The sequence below is a fragment of the Eumetopias jubatus genome, unplaced genomic scaffold (assembly GCF_037043125.1).
Source record: "Eumetopias jubatus isolate StellerSeaLion01/CBP00866 unplaced genomic scaffold, mEumJub1_p1.0 scaffold_4, whole genome shotgun sequence".
In the NCBI taxonomy this organism is placed as follows: Eukaryota; Metazoa; Chordata; class Mammalia; order Carnivora; family Otariidae; genus Eumetopias; species Eumetopias jubatus.
In genome coordinates this window covers 156,564,288-156,585,237 of record NW_028274810.1, presented here as the reverse complement: position 1 = coordinate 156,585,237, position 20,950 = coordinate 156,564,288, and the positions used below count along the sequence as shown (strand labels likewise).

General features: G+C 40.7%; 1 protein-coding gene across 1 annotated transcript; it reads left to right on the top strand.

Moving 5' to 3' along the window:
- The first annotated feature begins 2,059 nt into the window (after nucleotides 1–2,059).
- CA3 (carbonic anhydrase 3) lies at nucleotides 2,060–12,982 on the top strand. The gene is made up of 7 exons (XM_028110551.2): nucleotides 2,060–2,131; nucleotides 2,944–3,141; nucleotides 5,503–5,621; nucleotides 7,596–7,688; nucleotides 8,722–8,784; nucleotides 10,241–10,396; nucleotides 12,015–12,982. The coding sequence occupies exons 1-7, from the start codon at nucleotides 2,098–2,100 to the stop codon at nucleotides 12,132–12,134; spliced, it is 783 nt and encodes a 260-aa protein (XP_027966352.1). The 5' UTR covers nucleotides 2,060–2,097; the 3' UTR covers nucleotides 12,135–12,982.
- Nucleotides 12,983–20,950: the final 7,968 nt, after the last annotated feature.

The following is a 20,950-nucleotide window of genomic DNA, read 5'->3' as shown; positions in this document are numbered from 1 at the left end:
ATGGATGGCTGAAATAGGCTAAGGGATTAAGAGGTATGCACTTCCAGTTATGAAATAACTAAATCATTGGCACGAACAGTACAGCATAGGGGATGTAGTCACTAATATTGTAATAGCTTTGTATGGGGACAGATGGTAGCTAGACTTACATGGTGATCATTTCATAATGTCTATAAATGTCCAATCACTATGCTGTACACCCAAAACTAATATTATATTGTATGCCAACTCTACTCCAGTAAAAAGTCACTTCACCTGTATTACTACTATACCAATAACATGAAATGTAGTTACCAACATTTACATTCCAGAAAAAGAGATTATAATGATTTGATGTATTGAAACAAAGATCATAGTTTACTGATATAAATAATTATGCATTCAATAAGAAATAGAAAACACTTCCATTAACCACAAACTATAGCACCACACTATCACAATAAAGCAGAAAATTGACTCCAGACGTCCCAAATCTGCAGACTTTCTGATCCTGAATATTTGAGCTCAGAGTCTAAGGTCATTTGCTCTTTGCTTGGATTTTCCGAACTATCTCAGTTCTTGACTCCACATTGCTATTGTGTGGATCAAATGATCTCTGCTCACAAAAATACGCTGGGGAGTGACTCCCCTGGCGTCCAGGTTATGAGTGTGGTCAGTCATTCCACATGCCTTGGGGATGAGCTATCTTTACCATGATGAGAGATTTCCTTTTCAAGTTTAGTAATCCCCAAATACAAAATACCTGCATCAATAAAAGTCAAAGTAATTAAGGAAATATATATTGCAACCTTGTTCAGGATAACACTGAAATTAGGCTTATGTCTCTTTGCTGTCTTTTTTATAAATAAAATTATTACTAACCTAGAATAAAGAAGAAATTTACAACATAGTCTTCGAGTTATAAATATCTTCTACACGGACTTCTTCAATTTAAACCATAACCAGGCCTTTAAAAATATATCTCTTGACATGTGCGCATTGGCTATGCCCGTTCTATTCTCCTTTTGCATTGGTCATCATATTATAAAACAACTTGGGAGGGGGAGAAAAAATACAAAGTATTTTGGAAGACTTTCCTTTTCCTTTTCTTCTAATCTCTCATTATGCCTTGAGGAATGAGGCCCTACGTTTTAAACAATATGACTCACTTTATGTTTGTGGCCTTCCAAGACTCCAGAATATTCTCGACTTTTCGTGAGTAGACGTACAGCTCACACAACACGGGTAAGTCAGTCCAGGCTCCTGCTCTCGGTTAACCTGGGAGGCAGACCTGTGCCGGATTCCCCGAGCTCCCCGAGATATCTAGCCCTCAGCGTCCTGCAGACCAAAGGAACCCGCTAGGTTGGGAAATGCTGCCTGGTGCGGTTCCAAGACCAGGGTATTGTCAATCTCTTTAAGGGTAGCGGAGTTATAGAACTTGCCCTCCCGGCTTCTTTCTTCCCATCCTCCGCTCCTAAGATTTTACAAGTTGCCTGCCAGGGAGTCAAACACGGGTCAGGCAAAGAGACGTGTTCTTTCCAGCTACCGTAATCGGATCGCTGGAGCGAAATAAACTCGCAGAAGCGTCCAGAGACCGCAGCCACACAACCAGCCTGCGCTAAAAGCAACTTCGAAGTGAGGCTGCAAGTGCCGCCGGGCTGCAGATTTTCGTTGGTGGCTAAGCACAGTTAAGATCCCCCATCTCCCGCAAAAACAACAGCGAAAAGCCTGGAAGAGGGAGGGAGGTTGAGGCAAAAGTGGCGCCGCTCGTTAGAAAGACAGGCAGCTTTGCTAGGCGGGAGGGAGAGGTAGGAGAGCCAGGAGCCGAGGTTTCAGTGATAGGGTAGGGAGGGGGTGGGGGCCTCCTTCCGCCCATCTCCCCCGCCACCCCCCCCCCCCCCCGCGGGACAGCTGTCTAGCTCTTGGAATTCATTGGCTTTCCCCACCCCGCCTCCCAAATACCACCCCAATCCAGTTTAGCCCCCCTGCCCCACCCTCGCTGACCTAATAAGGCCATGCAGTGTGTGGGGGACCTATATAAAAGGCGGGGGCTCGCAGGGACGCTGCACGACCCCGGGGAGAGAAGTCAGCTGCGGTCCAGTAACTACAAAGACTACCATGGCCAAGGAGTGGGGCTACGCCAGCCACAACGGTGAGTCTGAGCAGCCGCCCACCCGCCCCCGCCCCCGCCCCCCCCACTCTGGTCCGGGATGGAGCCAGAGGATCCCCTGGCATTGCACAGAAAGTGGGCAACTCTAGGGAGTGCGTGGGGAAATATGGGCGGAGGAGTCGATGGAAACTAACATTTACTGAGCACTTACCAAGTGCCAAAAGCTGCTGACCCTTTTACCTTTATCTCATTTAGTTCTCTCTGGTATGGAGCCGTTATTACTTGCGCTGGAGGAAACTGAAGTGCAGAGAGAGGCTGGGTAACTTGCCCAAGATCACACTGCCTCTGACTGAGAAGTCAGACCACCCAGGTCCAGTTCTGATTGTCCCTTACTCCAAGATCCTGGGCAAGTGCTTAACCTCTCTGAGTCCAGTGTTGGTTTAAGAATCCTTGCTCTGCCTGCTGGCTTCTGCCTAACCCATAGTAAACAAACAAACAAACAAATAGGGGTGTGCTTTGAAAACCTCATGTGGTCAGTGTTATTTATTCCAGTGATATGGTGGAAGATAGCATTGGTAAAACGTGTGATGAAGTGCATTTCAAAAATTAGCTTTTGAGGCTATATTCTTGAGCAAGCAGGGGGGAATACACTGAGTTAAATATAATTTCTAGGTACACTATTAACGAAACTATGAAAAGGTCTTAAATGCTAAGCCTTGTGCTGCCCAAACTGATATCCAAGACCTTTTCATAATCACTGACTAGCCTCCATGTATTTTGCTGATTTAGTCGATTAGAAAGAGGGCTTGGAATGTGCCACCAAATAAATAAATCCCCTCAACTTGATTTCCTAGGTCCTGACCATTGGCATGAACTTTATCCCATTGCCAAGGGAGACAACCAGTCGCCCATTGAACTGCATACTAAAGACATCAAGCACGACCCTTCTCTGCTGCCATGGTCAGCATCTTATGATCCTGCCTCTTGCAAGACCATCCTGAACAATGGGAAGACCTGCAGGGTTGTGTTTGATGATACCTATGATAGGTCAAGTAAGTATGACACTTAGGTAGAGGCACATGGACATTTTCAATGCCCATATTGGCAAAAATGAGGTTGATGGCCCAGTAACAGAATTAGTGGTAAGATGGGTCACTTCATCTCTGAAAATGGAGACGACATTCTGTTTTGCTCTTGTCATGAAGAATTATATTTATGCATGGAATAGGAAATACCTCACTCTCAAACCTTAGTCAACTTTGCTGCTGCAAAATGGGCCCATGGCCAAGCCAATAGTTGGCATTGCGTTCTTTTTTTTTTCTCTTTATTTGAGAGAGAGAGACAGCGAGAGAGAGCACAAGTGGGGAGGAGAAGGAGAAGCAGGGTCCCCGCCCAACAGGGAGCCCCATGTGGGGCTCGATCCCAGGACCCCAAGACCACGACCCGAGCCGAAGGCAACCGCCCAACCAACTGAGCCACCCAGGCACCCAGGCAATGCGTTCTTGAAATGCAGCTTGATAGGGAGGTGATGGCAATGAGTCCAAATGAGTGTCCTTTTGGATGGCCTACACCTGAGGTCACTGACCACAGTCTGGAGAGCAAGGCTCCCATTCCCATGGGTGGCAGAGATTCCATTCTACAAAGCAAGGAACATGGCAAAGAAACAAAGTAGGCACTTTCTCCCTGTGGTGTGTGGGTGGGGCCCAGTCCAGGGGAGAGGATAAGGTCATTATGTGAGTCAGGAACATTGCCTTCAATGCTTTAGTGGGGTTCATCTGATTAATCCTTTTGGTGAGTGTTTTTGAAGTTCCTGACAATTTTGTGAGTAGTGATTTGTGTGCCATGAAAATGAAAAATCACATGTTCCAAAAACTCTATTTTACTACACTATTAAGCAAATCAATGAAATAAAAACAGGCTACTTAGAAATACTTTATTTCAAAGTAAATGAAGTAAGAAAGAATCTACCTTTTAATATTTTGGTGCTTGATGTACAATAATACTTTTTCTTATAACCACATTTGTAAAAAGGGTTAAAATTATCCTTACTGATGTACATAAATAAATATCCTCAATGATGTTAGAGGAAAGAGCAATAGTGTCATGATTCCTACCTACTAGGAGGCTCCAAATAATGGGTATCAGAAGTTTATATTTTCTTAAACCATTATTTCATACTGCTATTACTTTTTTCCCCTTCTCCATTTAAATCAAGTTCCATTCTGAAGGATAAACAACAAAATTAAACAGTACCTATTATGTGGAACCACATGAAAACACCATTTCTGTAAGCAAAAGTGGTGAAATATTGACTATTCCATATGAGTTATCCTAATCAATTGGACTCCTATGTCCAGAGAGTAACTGTTCTAGTGCTTGGACAGGAAAAATGCTATGAATCAAACCACTTATTTCTACATGACTAAGCTCATCCGAGTCTAGCTCTATTGTTTTAGATTTACATTATGTGGCTTCCAGTGTGCCATTTCAGCTCCAAGAATTGGTCAATCCTTTCTAGAATAGCTACTTTGAATTCTATTTTGATCTTTCTTATGTTGCTAGATCTTGATTTGGGTTTTTTTGCATAATTTCCAGTGTCTTGCAGAAAATATTTGAACCTCTAAATCATTCCTCAGGTGAATGAAGTGAGATCAAAGTAATGTGTTGTGGTGAGGTATTTGGGCAAAAAAACTCAAAAATTAATGCCACTGAGAATTACGTAGTTTGGCTGTCCACATTGATTGATTCCCTGGGAAATTTCTGAATTTTCCTTTTTGTCTTATTCAGATAGACACAGTTTATGTTAAATGTGAATGAGAGTAGTCTTAAAGAAGAGTGGAGCTGGAAGCAAGACATGGAGAAGGAATTCACATTTGCTCAGTGATTGGTGTGCTGGGCAGTGTGATGAACACTTTAAAGTCCTTAATCTCATTTAATCCTCACGGCAGCTCTGAAAGGTTGATATTATTATCACCTTCATTGAGATGCAAAAACAGGTTCAGAGAAGTTTAGCAACTTGCCTGAGATCACACAATTAGCTAGGATTTGAACCTACATCAGTCTGGCTCTCAACCGTCCTGTTCTTCCCACCGCACCACACAACAGACTCATTTGTTGACTGTCTACATCCTTATTGCCCATCTTTTGTTTTAACTTTATTGTCATAAATGTTAAATTGACATTTTACACATAATAAAACAAGCAAACAAAACAAGACAGAAAAGAGAATTCATTTATTTTGATATATCCCAAGACTTTGTGGGAAAGAGACCAGTGTGCTTGAGAGCAGTATATCCACCCAGCAGACTGACTACCTTTGCCCATCGAACTTTGGCTGTAAGAGCACTTGTTTAAGGTAGGACTCTGTAAGTGAAGCATGAGTTCACTGTTGACCCAGCTTCTCTGAATCACAGTGCTGAGGGGTGGTCCTCTCACTGGACCCTATCGACTTCGCCAGTTTCATCTCCACTGGGGCGCCTCTGATGATCATGGCTCTGAGCACACCGTGGATGGAGTCAAGTATGCAGCAGAGGTAGGAGCAACTGTCTCCCAAAGTGAAAACTGAAAAGTGAAAAATAACAACAAAATAGCATCCACTGCCCTTCCTTCAAGCCTGAGGTTGTGAAAAGACCTGGAGTAGTTTTAGCATAAGCTGAAGCTGCCAAACAGTCTAGGCTGGATGGTTAAGAGAGTGTAGATGAGTTGGTGTCACGCATGAAAATTTTCAAGGTTATATTAAGAAATTGGAGAGCCATTTAATAATGAAAAAAAAAAAAGGCCAAGTTCCTGAATGGAACAGAAAAAGATAAGGATAGCTAGCATTCATGAGGTGCTTACAAATATTAACTCATCTGATCCTCTCAGCAACTCTATGAGATAGTTTACAGATGAGGAAACTGAGGCACAGGAAAGTTACATGACAAAGTTACAGAGCTGAAGAGTGCTAAGCCTGGTGCTCTACCTTATGTAGATGGGCTTTAGAATCTACCATCCCTTTTTAAAAGTTTATTTATTTATTTGAGGGGGGGGCGGCAGAGGGAGAGAATCCTGAAGCGGACTCCCCGCTGAGCGGGGAGCCCAACAAGGGACAAGGGGCTCCATCCCAGGACCCTGAGATCATAACCTGAGCCAAACCAAAAGCTAGCTGGCTGCCTAACTGACTGATCCACCCAGGCGCCCCCAGAATCTATCATCTTGTCCAGTGCCCTCAACTGCCTCTTTTATAAGAATGTAAGGCTCTAAAAATAGCCTTTAGTAATTCTGGCTAATGCTTGTGTTCTAGTCTCTTAATGAAGGGTGTGTATATGTATGTGTGCATGATTATATATATATGTATATATTTACACACACACACACACACACACACACACACACATAGATGAATAGGTAAATACGGATACATCTACAATTTAATATGAGCAAATACTACTGTCTCAGTTAACCCATTAAAGAAAGGCATGGTTTGTAGCTCCGATCAAGGCAGCAAATTACAAGGAAATAAGACAAGCCTTCCACATATTGTTTTTGTAAGGCTATAAGGGGTGACAAATGCCCGAGAGGTGAGGATCATTCCATTTTTACGGGCACAGTCTTCCATGGGTAAGCTCTGGCCAACACAGGAGCCAACACGGGAGCTGGGATGGAAACTTGGAGGCACTGCGGACACTCTCTTGGGCAGAATCCTTAGGCAGCTTAATTGTTGGTTAAACTGAACTCTGGGAGACCCAAAGTACTTCACTATGATCATTCCATTTCTCCACAGCCCATCAGAAGGTCAGTGACAGGATAAGTAAATTATTGAGAATGCCTTCTAGACAACTTCCCCCTGAAAATGGGGAAAGTTTAGTGTATTTCTTACAACTGTGGGCACGGCTTGTCATTTGGCCTTTACACATGGGATGATCTCAACACTTTTGGTCTTGAATACAATATTTTTAACTGCTCTGAACTCTTGTATTCCCTTACCATTCTGTGTAACTCGATATGGGAAATTTGACTAATTTAACTGGTGCCTATGTTTTAAATTAAGATAAGGTTCCCACCAGGTTGTTGAACACTGCCTGGACTAAAAGGAGGTAGATATGAAAATATGAAAATGCCCAAGAAATTTCCTATTTTTTGTTCCCCCCACTTCCTAATTAATTGTAACTTTAGAATGTTATCAGCTTCTTGCTTATAGCTCTGTGTTTCACTCTTTGATTTGTTAGAAAAGGGAGTGATGTTGCACAAAACTAAAATAAATATTTTGAATTAGTTTAACCAAAGTTCAACTTCTACTCATTGCTTATTATAAATTTCTAAACCTACTTATAATAATTTTATACACTTTTTATTTAAACCATTAAAAATTTTACCAAAATATTGCATGTTGATATTTAGAACTCTATCGACTTCCTATGAGAGTGTTCAGCAACTTTAGTAAAATTATTGGATTTATTGTGAATAATTTTATACTTATTTTCTTACTCTAGAAATGTACCTCATAACCTGTATTCTATGGTTTCAGCTTCATTTGGTTCACTGGAATCCAAAGTATAACACTTTCGGAGAAGCTCTCAAGCAACCTGACGGGATAGCTGTGGTTGGCATTTTTCTGAAGGTGAGGTAAAAATTGGCCATCTTCTTTCAAAATTTAGTTCCTTGTCAATGGTTAGAATGGCATGTGTCTCCCTCCTTCCTTTTATTTAAAGGGGAGAGAGGAATGAATTTCATTATTCATTCAACTGATCAAGACATTTCTGGGAAGATCAGCTCAAAATATTTAGCTCTCCCTCAAAAGTGTACCTTTTGCCATACTTCAGTCCCCCTAACACTTCTAAATTCTCTCAAGAATGAATGTGTGGGCCTGTGGAGGGGCCATAGAGACAAAGCCTTGGAAGGAGCTTATTGTGGTGGTGGGGAGGGCAAAAGCAGCCTTGTTTCATTATCCTTTCCTGTTACTCTACCTCAGTTGCACTGGAAACCAGAAAAGCTGATGTTGGAAACAGCTGGGATGCCAAGTCCCTGGCTGGACATCCCTTCAGCTCAGAGTGGCTACCACTCACATGATCTCAGGCTAAGACAGCACATGGAATGTGTGTGTTGTTGGGCCAGCTTCGGTTTAAAGTGGACTTAGTGTCATTAACACATGAATTTAGTGGTAACATAATCTAGATTTTTAAGCCAGAGGTGAAAATCTAGCTTCTTTCTTTTTGAATGACCTAATTTGTTTTATGTCCTGAGTTCATTGGGTCGTTTTTAGTGATTGAATGCAATGCAACAGGAAGTGGAGTGGGTCTATGCCGGGAAGACAGTAGATATAGCTTTGCATACATTGAATCCATCCTAGCTTGAGTTCTATAAAAAAGAAAAAAAAAAAAAGTAGACTGCCGAGAAGGTCGAGGACATAGAAATAAATCAACGTATAATTTTGTGGTTTTGTACTTCAGAGGCCTGGAGTCTAAATTTAGTTCAGAAAATATATACCCTAAAATCTTGAAGGAGAAATAAACTTATGTTTTTGCTTAGTACCAGATAGTCTGGCAGATTTATAAACACTAGTTGCGGATGGATGGATCAAAGTTAGTTTTCAAGACAATCGTAGATTATGGAGAAGGGAAAAATGTAACCATCGGTTTTCGATTTTCTGACAGATAGGACGTGAGAAAGGCGAGTTCCAGCTGCTTCTTGACAACCTGGACAAAATTAAGACAAAGGTAAAAATAAATCACGTTCCTGCCTAGAACATAAAGCAGGGTATGGCAGTTTTTTATTATTACATTTTCTTTCTTTCTTTTTTTTAAAGACTTTATTTATTTATTTGTCAGAGAGAGAGAGGGCACAAGCAGGGGGAGGGGCAGAGGGAGAAGCAGGCTCCCCGCCGAGCAGGAGCCCAATGCGGGGCTCGATCCCAGGACCCTGGGATCACACCCTGAGCGGAAGGCAGACGCTTAACTGACTGAGCCACCCAGGTGCCCCAAGCTAGGCAATTCTGGGGAATAATTATTTTTTTAAGATTTTATTTATTTATTTGACAGAGAGAGAGACACAGGGAGAGAGGGAAAACAAGCAGGGGGAGTGGGAGAGGGAGAAGCAGACTCCTCGCTGAACAGGGAGCGTGATGCGGGGCTTGATGCGGGGCTCGATCCCAGGACCCTGGGATCATGACCTGAGCCGAAGGCAGACGCTTAATGACTGAGCCACCCAGGCGCCCCTATTATTACATTTTCAAGTGCATTTGTTCCACCCAAAGTCTGTTACTAAGTCTGATGAATATGCTAAGCATATGTATACAAACAAATGTTATTATATTCGTATGGCTTATAATTTTTAGTGCAATTTTACATACATCACCTTATTAAATTCTCAGTCTGTCAGATAATGACTTTCTTAGTGAAGTGGATGTAAGAGAAGTTGAATGGTCACCCCCTGCCCCCCAACAGACACACACACACACACACACACACACACACGCATACATGCATGCACACACTTGCAGAAGTACTAAATATTTGGGTCCTGGTGTTGCCCTTTCTCTCCTGGGTGACACCTACATATTTTAAATCTTAACAGTAGAATCTTCTAATTAACAGACTCATTTTCATTGCCTTTGGAACTGTTCTAATCAAATGCTATTAAGTTTTACCATCAGAGAAAGTATTCCAAATATAATATTCAAGCGAGCCTGTTTTTTTTTTTTATCATTGAGAACGTAAGCATTAACTTAATATGAAATATTTCTGTTACAGTTAAGTGTGAGTTTTCTTCTTTTTCTTGAGAAGTGAGGAATTATAGTTCTACTGACAGATAATAGGGAATAAAATGTTACAACAACTGTGCCAAAGTCATAATATAAACCGGCTTCCCCTCTTTGACCTTTATTTCTGAAAGGCATGAACTTTGTTTAAAAGTTCCATTTTCCTGGGGCGCCTGGGTGGCTCAGTCAGTGAAGCGTCCCACTCGTGATGTCAGCTCAGGTCTTGATCTCAGGGTCTTGAGTTCAAGCCCCAAGCTGGGCTCCACACTGGGCGTGGAGGCTACCAAATAATAATAATAATAATAATGCTGTTTTCTTTATTGCATTTGAAATCCATTCTTGCAAAATGGTGAGACCCTTGGGGTGGGCAGTGTGAGTGCGTCTGTTGATTGGGCCTGTGCCCTGCTCTCTCCCAGGGCAAGGAGGCGCCCTTCACACATTTCGACCCATCCTGTCTGTTCCCCACCTGCCGGGACTACTGGACCTACCACGGCTCCTTCACCACACCGCCCTGTGAGGAGTGCATCGTGTGGCTCCTGCTGAAGGAGCCCATCACCGTGAGCTCCGACCAGGTAAATGGCAGCTCCAGGCAGAGCCTTGAGAACATGCTAACTTCCATCGCTGAGTGGCTGTATAAGATACAGATGCTAAATGGAAAATGTACAGCAGCTACAAGGATGCTTACAGACCAGCTCTATGACTAGGCATTTCCGAGTTTGCTCAGGTTAATTATAGTCAGTTTGTTCAACTTTCTAAAACTTGGCTCCCAAAAGTACCAGGATAAACACAGATCATTTAATGGTGGTTGTGACACTGAACAAGGACAGAGTTTATGCTCTAAAAACACTTAAGGGTTTAGATTATTAATATGAGTTTGCCCTTGTTAATTTGGAGCTCCCTCAACTACTAAGTACCGGTTAGGAGATTGTAAATACAGGCCTGGGGAGAAGGATACTAATGGAAGGGATTTAACATCCTTGTGAGCTGTATGCAATTTTTCCAGTTCTACAGAAATGTAAGTTGTGGCTCCGAAAGGTTAGTAGTTTGTCCATGATCACCCAGCCAAATGCAGGAGCTGAGATTTCAATGTCTGTCTGCTTCCAACACCTCTTCACTCCTTTGCTCAGGCTTTTGTTCTTAGTGTTCATCTAAAGAATGTCCTTGCAACATTTATCAAAGAGACTTTCAAGGAAAGACTGGGAAAAAATAAGTAGGCAGTGATATGGAGAAGAACAAATTAAAGCAAGCAGACAACACAGAAACTCACACAATAGATCATGGATGTCTACTTTAATAGTAAAGTAGTTTATCAGTACATTTCCCTTACTTAAGACAAAAGTTTTCATATTTCTGCCAGTTACAGACTCAAGTATATACGATCTCTTTTGTCAAAAGATCAGATTTAATGGTCAGGTTCACTCATATACATATTCTGAAAGAGGAATGAAATTTTCTTCTTAAGGAGAAAGCTAAAAACATTTTCATGTAGAAATACAGTACTGACGACAGTTTCCTAAATTCTTCTCCCTTAAGAAAAAAAAAATCTTTAAAAATGTTCTTGAAATTTTAAATATAGCATGACTAATTTCTTTGCGTTCTTTAAAAAAGAAAAGACTCCATAAACGTATACAACGAAGAGCCAATTATGCTTATTATTTGCGCTGATATTGTCATCCCCTCCTACATAAAGTATATGCTTCATACTGACCCGTCAAATTAAAATAATTGCTTCAGAATTCAGGAGGAAACACTTGGACCAGAGGGCATGGTGATCCTATATAAAATGAAGAAAAGAAAAGTGTTTTTACAAATACAGAAAAGGCTTCTATTATGCAGGAGCTGGTAGCCAGATAACTCTGGACCAACAGGTTTTGTGGTTTGTCTTGTTTTAAAAGCCAGAAATTTCTGGGCGCCTGGGTGGCTCAGTTGGTTGGGCGACTGCCTTCGGCTCGGGTCATGATCCTGGAGTCCCGGGATCGAGTCCCACGTCGGGCTCCCTGCTCGGCGGGGAGTCTGCTTCTCCCTCTGACTCTCCTCCCTCTCATGCTCTCTGTCTCTCATTCTCTCTCTCTCTCAAATAAATAAATAGAATCTTTAAAAAAAATATTAAAAGCCAGAAATTTCTGTCACGTACAAATATGTGCACTTGGTCTGAATGTCACGCTGACAGTCTTCCCTTGCCCCTTGCAGATGGCAAAGCTGCGGAGCCTCTTCTCCAGCGCTGAGAACGAGCCCCCAGTGCCCCTTGTGGGGAACTGGCGTCCTCCGCAGCCGATCAAGGGCAGGGTGGTGAAAGCCTCCTTCAAATGAGGCCGCTGGAGCTTGCCCTCTTCAGGAAAGGAAACCTGCCATTGGAGAGCTTGGTTCCTTGTCTCCTTTTGGTGCTCCTTACTCCAAGTATATTTCAGCTTTCCACACTGAGCAACGAATGCAAGAGTGCAATAATCGACAAACCAAAGTTACTTTTGACAAGATGTAATATGAAAGCTTTTGGCCTTTGTAATAACCATCCTCCCTAAAAAAAGTAGCATTGTTAGTAAGGTTTCAAAGAAGAAACAAGTGGGAGAGTAAAGATATAGAAAAATGGGTATTGGGCACCATTTTTCTGTCTTCTTAAATTTCACAGAACTTCAGTTTTACTATTTTCATATTTTGAGTTGTCCATTTTAAATAATGAGTAATTCTATATGTAGGAGTAGATGCTTATGAAGATCATAGAGCAATTAAACATAAGCCAGAAATTAAAATGACTATGCACACCAAGCAATGAAATGATGCGTTTTAACCCTTAAATAAAACCAATAAGAGGTCCATTATTTATTACAATTCTAGTTACTGTAGAGATTACCTGGTTTTGATTATCGATGAAAGGAAAACACATTCAACCAGGAGCTTAAAAAATGTGATCCGGTATTTGAAATTCTTCTTCATAAAGATCGCTAACTTTATCCTAACATTTTTCTTTACCTGAAGGAGGGCCATTTATTTTTAATTTTACTACTTTTCTCTTTGCATGCTTATTAAATAAAAATTGCCTCTGATATCTTTCTAATTTGAGGGTAGAATAATTCCTAGAACATAAAGGATTTAATGACTGCACTTGAAGTAAAAGCAGTTGTATTGATCGTCAAAACTAATAAAGACATGAATGAGAAAAATCGTGTTGTGTTTTTTAGGGAAGAAAACGGTCATAAATGACAAACATGGACTAAAACTAAGAATGACAAAATTTGTTTTCATAACTGAAGGGTGATGATGACAAACTCAGGTTCTGATTTTAATTGGATGTTACATTCCTCACGGAATGGCTAAGAGTCAGTGAGGGCCCTCAGAGAAAATCAGACAAGAAGAGGAATGTATGGCCATATATTTGAGAGTGTGGACTAGTTTCCAGAAGCCTCGAAGTTGGTTTAGGATTCTGGGGTCCATACCGGTACCATACCATGATTGCTACTTAGGGGCATGGAATCAAGTCAAACTGTAGCTTTTACATCTTTATTTTTTTAAATGTGCATTGGGATAATCCTAGTCTAACACTACAAAAGCCCATACATTGAGACCTTCAAAACATTTAATATGTTTAGACATAAAGACTAATTTTGTAGTTAGTGGCTTTGATATGTCTTTCATCACATCACTGGTTAATATACTAACTTACCTTAGAAAATGACAGCAATAATTTCATCACCCTAAGGAATGAAAATGGTATTGGGTCAGGAGACTCCTGTGATGCTGGAAGTCAAGTCAGGCGACAAAGCCCTAGGACACTCAAGTTATTTAATAGATTACCACTTGGGCGAAGTAAAACCAGGTTGGTCAGTGCCAAGTGGATGTGTTAATTAAATCCCTTGAAATTAGGAGGTGTGGAGCTTTCATCAATTAGTGGTAATACACAAGCTGATTCTCTCAGGGTACTTACTTAGTAATGCTTAAAGCACTGTAAAAATGCATCCAACATACACTCTGTGTAGGAGAGGAACATATAACTTAACACCAGCTACAGTGGTCCTTACTCAAGAACACAGGCTACACAAGGCTGGAACTGTTTTAAGGGAAAAAGTTCCAATCAAGAACGGCTATCTCCCTCGACCATGAGTTCCATGAGGGCACAGATGTGAATCTTATAAACTGAAATTCCCCTTATTGCCCTAGTAGTGTGTCTGGCACTTAATAAGCACTCAATAAATATCTGGTGAATAAATGATGTGATGAACACAGATGACCCCAGGACAAATACTCATCTTCTTGAACAAACAATTACTCTACATAATTAAGACTAATACTGGCTTTTTTGCTCATCTTACTTAGTTTAGACTTCCTTGGGAAATGTTCTCTTTAGCTTCAGATGACTGCTTCCCTGTTGGAACATATTTTCCCCTCCAATCCGAGTTATTGTCAAAGCTCACAATTATCACCCAACTTAAAACTTCCAATTTCTCCCTGCACTCAAAATGCTGAGTTATTATACATGCTCATTAGAATATTGAAACCACACATATGTCCTTATTCAGTGGAGGGATCATTTTCACGATCACGCATAAGACTCCAAACAATTGCACTTCCGACACACGCAGCCTACACGGGAGACATGGCTAGGAGCTGTGCTGAACGTGTTTCGGCACCTGCCAACTTTTGTTCTTTAGGATGTAACCATCATAGATATTTTTAAACTTCAACACAGAACAGAAACTAATTCGAATTAAGTGTGTCAGTATTCAGATAATTCTATCCTTAAAAGTCTATGAATGGCATATAATCAATAAGAATTTACTGAATATAAGGTACTGTTAGATTTGAGAGTGCAAATATATTATAATCCTACCCCTTTAACGGGGAGACAATATACTTATGAAAAGGTAAATATTCATGACCACTGATCCAAAACTCTTTATATGCAATCAGTGAATATTTACATAGGTGAACGGGAAGTGTTCCACATAGGACATGTAGGTTTCAGCATCTAACTGTACTCATTTATGTAATCAAATAAATATGGGTGAAATTGATCAGCTATTATCTGGCTTGTATACATGTAAAAAGTTGCCACAAATAAAATTGTTCTAAAACAAATACCTGTAGTCCAAAACCACATCAGAGACCGCACATAAATAAATTAGATTTTAGTTTCTCTTCTAACACCTTCTTATTTGATATTAAAGAGGAATTCTGGATATGAGTAAAAATATTATCTTAGTAGAGGAAGAGCAAGTGAGAAGAGGTAAGAATGAAAACTGGGGCATTTAGGGCGCAGTTGGTTAGACGTCGGACTCTTGGTTTCGGCTCAGGTCCTGATCAGTGTGATGGGATAATCTGGCTCACACTTGGGATTCTCTCCCTCTTCCCTCGGCCCCTCCTCCCACTCACTCTCTCTCGAATAAAGAGATAAATCTTACAAATAATGAAAACTGTAAAAAAAAAAGAGAGAACTGTAAAAATTTTCAGATTTAATGTATGAAAATTTAATGATTTTTAAAAACTATCCCTAAACTAGCGCTTACAGATTTAAAATGAAAACGAGAAGGCAAAATTATGTTCGTATTTAATTTTCATTTGGGTCACTAGATGGCAGCAAAACAATTACAAAAATGACGATGAAATGAAAAGCCAGGCTGTTAGGTGCGGAGCAATGAGAGGTTTTGTTTGTTTGCTTGTTTTTTAAAACCCAGAACACTCCTTTTCCTTTTCTCAATGTTTAATGTTAACCATTAATATCTATCTACAAAAGAAAAGATGGTGAGGGATTCTTATTTTTGAGCATTTTCATAGCCAAAAGTGAGGCCTTAGAGATTAGAGTTTAGTAGTTGTTGAACCAAAATTTAAATAAATGAGAGGCAAGCATTTTATAGCCCTGTTCAGTCTTCTGGAGGCCTGGGGGCAAGTCACACAACTCTTGCTGTATATGTACTCTCGGGCAAGTTATTTTCTCTGGCCTCAATCTCCTCATCTGTGAATAGGAATGATAATGATACTTGCTCAGAGGGTTGTTTTTTGTTTTTTGTTTTTTAAGAATTAGATGAGTTAGTACATGTAACTTCTTAGAATAGTTATTGTAGCATGTAATAAAACTCTCAATAGGAATTAATTCTCTCCTGAAAACTAATTTTACTTTAACCAGGAAAAACTCTAATGGCTTATTTGATACCTAAAATCATGTTTTTTTCTTTATGTATCTATTAGTAATATCATGAATTCACATCTTAATTCAGATGATGGTAAAGGAGGTACTGTAAGGGCTCCCCTAGTGGATTTCTGTCTGTGCTTGGCATTGACAATGACAATAACTCTTACCCTATACTAGGCAGCAGAAAATCAAGAGGTGGTCACGTTAGAAACCAGCATGATGGTAGAAGGGGTGATTTGAAGGAGGACCAAAGAATTTTTCCTGAGGAAGATTCTGTTCCAGAAGCTCTGTACCTTACCTGAGGAAGTGTATTGGTTAGCAAAACATCCAGAAAATAAACCAAAGAGGAGAGGTGGGAAAACCATCGCATTCATTCTGCTTTACTGACTTTCAAATGTGGGCAGGATAGAGTCCCTTGGAGTGCTGCATGAAACGGAAAATCTATCCTAATTGTAAATACAGAAAGTCTCCTGCCATGAAATTAATTTTGGTCTTGTCTGGGCATGTCATAAAGTCAGGATCCTGAATGAGGTGCTTAAGTTAACCTGGGAGAAGAGTTTATCCATTTGGGGGTGACTCAACTCCAATTATACAAAAAGAAATAAAACAGGGTAGGCATAAAATCTAGGATCAAGGGAATGAATGACCAGAGAGCTGATGAACTACTTTAGATTCAAAGGTGTTTAATGGCAGCCATCTGACAACTTGAGCAGGTAGATAATCACAGGTAATCAGCAGGAGTGAGAGCGAGTCTAACTGTGCAGTCACAGGGGACCAAGTGCGCTGCAGAGGCATAAAACCCAGTGATTTGAAAGCTAATTTTAGCCCGGTGAGAATCAACTCTGTGCAGTAAACAGAGAATCAGGTTCTCCCTTGTAGTTAAGTCATTACCAGGCAGAGAAGGCCGGAAACTCAGGGAAAACATTTAGACCATTAAATGCGCATATTCTCTGTTTCAAACATGTCCATAAATTTCTATCATACTCACTCAACTCATCTGAAATTTGGATGGTTCCAAACACATTTGTTCGAGGGAAGTCATTCCCCCAAGGACACCTGACTCCCATGAAAGTATATTACAAATGGAAGTGTTTGAAAATGCTATGCAACTTTGGCTTGTAAAATTCACACTTCTGCTCCTCTGTGTGATTGGTTTAATGGAGGGCCTAAGGCATTCGCTGGAGACCCCAAACAGTGGGCCTGAAAAGGGTAGGAAGATGAAACAAGCCAAGAAGAGCAGGCATAAGTCAGGGCCCAGCCAGGGGGAAGAACTGAGAACAAAGTGGGAAAAGGAGCAAGCAGAAAGTTAGCAATAAGGAGCCTGCTGCTCATTGAACATGGAGGGGTCTGGTTCTTGCACTAGGAGCCAATCTTAGGAGTAACAAGAATATTTTTACATTCTACCTGTAGTGTAGGCCTCGTGCGTGTGTACGTGTGTGTGTACGTGTGTGTGTGAGAGATGAGCAATGGGGGTGGGGAGGTTTTAAAAGGATAAGGACTTTATCCATCTTGTTATACAATTGAGACCCCTGCACTAACACAGTATCTGGAGCCTAGTCAGTGCTCAAAAAGCATTTGCTGATTAGGGAGGAATGGACAGATGGATGGATGGGGCAATAAGAATCTTAAAATACTGAATGTCAGTTTAAGACCTTGAGTTGATGGGACCTATGCTCTCATCCTAGGAATGTCAGAGACTGGCATCTCAAAGACTTCTTGGAGGAATGCAGAAGTTCCTTTGCTGTAACCCAGGCTTGTCTATAAAGAGAGTAACAATGGAGACGCCTGGGTGGCTCAGTTGTTAAGCGTCTGCCTTCGGCTCAGGTCATGATCCCGGGGTCCTGGGATGGAGCCCCGCATCGGGCTCCCTGCTCAGTGGGGAGTCTGCCTCTCCCTCTCCCTCTGCCTGCAGCTCCCCCTGCTTGTGCTCTCTCTCTCTCTCTGTGAAATAAATAAATAAAACCTTAAGAGAGAGGGAGAAACGATGGGGGAAGAGAAGCAGTTTCACATCACATATATTCAGAACTCTTATCATTTGAAAATTTAAATTTTAAAAATGAACTTAATGTAGAGGAGACATGTTTTAAGAGATATAAAAGGAGATCCTCTACCCGGATATTTATCTCTTTTAGCACTTGTGCTTCTAATGTGCAAATCGAAGAGGTAGGTTGGCAATGAGCCTGTGGCACTGGCCTCTGGTGATACTGATTGGCATGATTCATACTAGTATTTGAACTTTTATGAGCTTGCCTTCATTTTCTCACTAGTGACTTCAGTTCTCCATTTCATTCAGCTTTGTGTGAAGATGCTCATAGTAATTGTACATACATAATAAAGATAACTCTGTCTGACTCAAATCTTTGTGGCCTGGCCAGAGATAAGCAAAGTGTGATACTTTTAAAAATTCAATAAACATTTTCAACTGACACATTCTGCCCCACCTTAATCAGTAGATGGTCAACTCAGGTAAATTTCCTGCCCTATACAAACACACAGATCTATACACCACATATGTACTCATGTACTTGTAATTACTTCCCAGAACTTACTTCATAGTATAGTTGAGAATTCTTTCAGAAAAACATTTACTCAGACAGTGAATTTACCAGAAATCAGACTCAGGTTGTTGGTTGTGGTTGGGGTGGTTGGTATATTGTGGCTCAACTCATAATTTGATATGTAAATTTCTGGCTGCCTATTATAAATTTTTTTATTTAAAGTTATTTTCATGATATTTTATCGGAGAAGGTCTCATTTCTTCCTTCTGATTTCGTTTCTCTAAAAATTAAGGTCCTGTTGTCAAGACTGCAAGGTGTACTAAAGCCTCTTGTCCTTAGCAGCTTACTTGGTAGGAAGCATTGATTAGGCCCTCAGAGGGGTAGAGGAGTTTCAGAGGAATTATGAAATAACCACAAGGAGTAAAGAACAAAGTTTGCAACTTGCTAAGAGGGTAGCGCTTTTAGCCGGGCAAAAACATTCAGTATCTAATATATCATTTTACAAGTATATGCAAGTGACTAAAGAAACCTTCTTTTTGAAAGGATTTCATGCTTTTCAAAAGTGTGTCCAGTTAGAACTAAAGAAAAGTAAGTCAAGGAACCACCGAGAAGCATCAAGGAGAAGAAAAAAATAGAAATGGGCAATGTCTCAACATTACTGAAAAGAAATTGTATTAAACATGGCTGTGACCACGGAAGGGAAGGGCTTATCAGGCATGACCACGGTACCCAGCACACTGGGCACGAAATATATGTTCAATAGTGATATCGGTGCCATTCGAAAGAAGGAGCAGATAGCAGAACCAAGGGTACGGGCCACCCACAAAACAAGGCTCTGGGTCACCTGGGCCTCTAGGCCAACAATGGACTCCATACGCCTTTTGTTTGTTTGTCTGTTTTTAAAGATTTTATTTATTTATTTGAGAGAGACAGCAAGAGTGAGCATGGGCAGGGGGAGGGGCAGAGGGAGAGGGAGAAGCAGACTCCCTGCTGAGCAGGGGGCCTGATGTGGGACTCGATCCCAGGACCCTGGGATCATGACCTGAGCTGAAGGCTTAACTGACTGAGCCACCCAGGTGCCCCTCCATACTTCTTTTGGATGATATAGGCCACTAGGGCATAGTTTTAGGGCATGAAGCCCCAATATAGGATTTCTAAAAATATATTATATACACACAGTATTGCACTATTATATATATTATAAAATCTAAGCAAAGTAGACATTCTTAGAGGGTGAAAAAATAACTATAAATTGTAGTGCTCACACTTTCCTCCTGCCATGGAGTGGCCTCACCTGTGCACCCCCGGGGGTAGATGCATTACGCCGTAGAGAGAGCTGGTTTGGAAACTTCTGCTGACAAGATCAGGTTATACAGTCTCTGGCTAGCTGGCAACTTTCTTCTGTTCTATGGTTCCACACTGAGCTGGGCCACTGTTGTACCCACTGTCTCACTGAGTGGGGATTAGCTGAGGGTGGAGGAACAAGAGGATAATTTGGGGAGGGAAAGTATGTTTTGCCTTTAGTTTATGACATTGGTGAATCCTGATGCTTGCCCTTGATCAGGAGGAAAAACTTACTTGTAATGCCTACAATTCCCCTTGCATGGAAAATGTTCAATTGTTCTTGTTTCTAGAAGGAAGTAAAAACTTCCACATACAACATGGTTATATATAAGCAAAAGAGAAGTTCAATCTTGTGATGAAGCTACTATTAACAAAATCAAGCTATCACGATTTTGGTAGGAAAGGCATCTTTGGAAATATGCTGAAGCAAAGTGAATAAACAATGATCTTAAGGTACAGAGGTGGGATTTTATTCTTTTCTGTCTAGTTTAACCAACAAAAAAATCAGTGAGGACATATTATGGGCAAGGCACTGTCCCAGGGCTCCTGTGTGGCTGGACACATATATAACTCTTTTTTCAGACCTCCACAAAAGCATAACTTTATAGATACTCTTAAGGCAGGGCTTCATGATCTTGGTACTATTAACATTTTAGGTAGAATAATTCTTTGTTTTATAAGGGGCTGTCCTGTGCACTGTAAGATGTTTAGCAGCTTTCCTGAAGCTAGTACACACCCTTGTTGTGACAATCAAAATGTCTCCAGACATTGTCCATATCCTCTGTGGGGCAAAATTGCCCCCCAGCTAAGAACCAATGCTCTAAGATGAGATAGACTTTTATTCTTATTAAACTCAGTATTTCTTGGTACTGCATGTGGTAGCTATCATGGAACATAAAATATTTAAAATGCAGAATTTACATTTTTTTCATGTAATTGTCCCACTTATTATTTCCATTCTAGTTCTGGTTAAAACTGAAACTCGGTAGGAATGTTTGAATGTCCCAACGACTCTTAAAACCTAAATGAATTTAATTACTTATAGGAAAGTTTAAATGCTACTAGTTGTCATGAAAAAACAAAGACACATTGAGGAACTAAATTTTTTAAGTCTGAAAAGCAGTTTACTCAGGGAATTGAACTCATCTGTTTATTCGATGTAG

Bases quoted from the DNA above. Each gene is read 5' to 3' on its own strand.
- CA3 (XM_028110551.2), top strand. From the start codon at position 2,098: ATGGCCAAGGAGTGGGGCTACGCCAGCCACAACG. The intron at 3,142-5,502 runs GTAAGTATGACA...TCTGAATCACAG, and splicing joins TGATACCTATGATAGGTCAA to TGCTGAGGGGTGGTCCTCTC. The intron at 5,622-7,595 runs GTAGGAGCAACT...CTATGGTTTCAG, and splicing joins GAGTCAAGTATGCAGCAGAG to CTTCATTTGGTTCACTGGAA.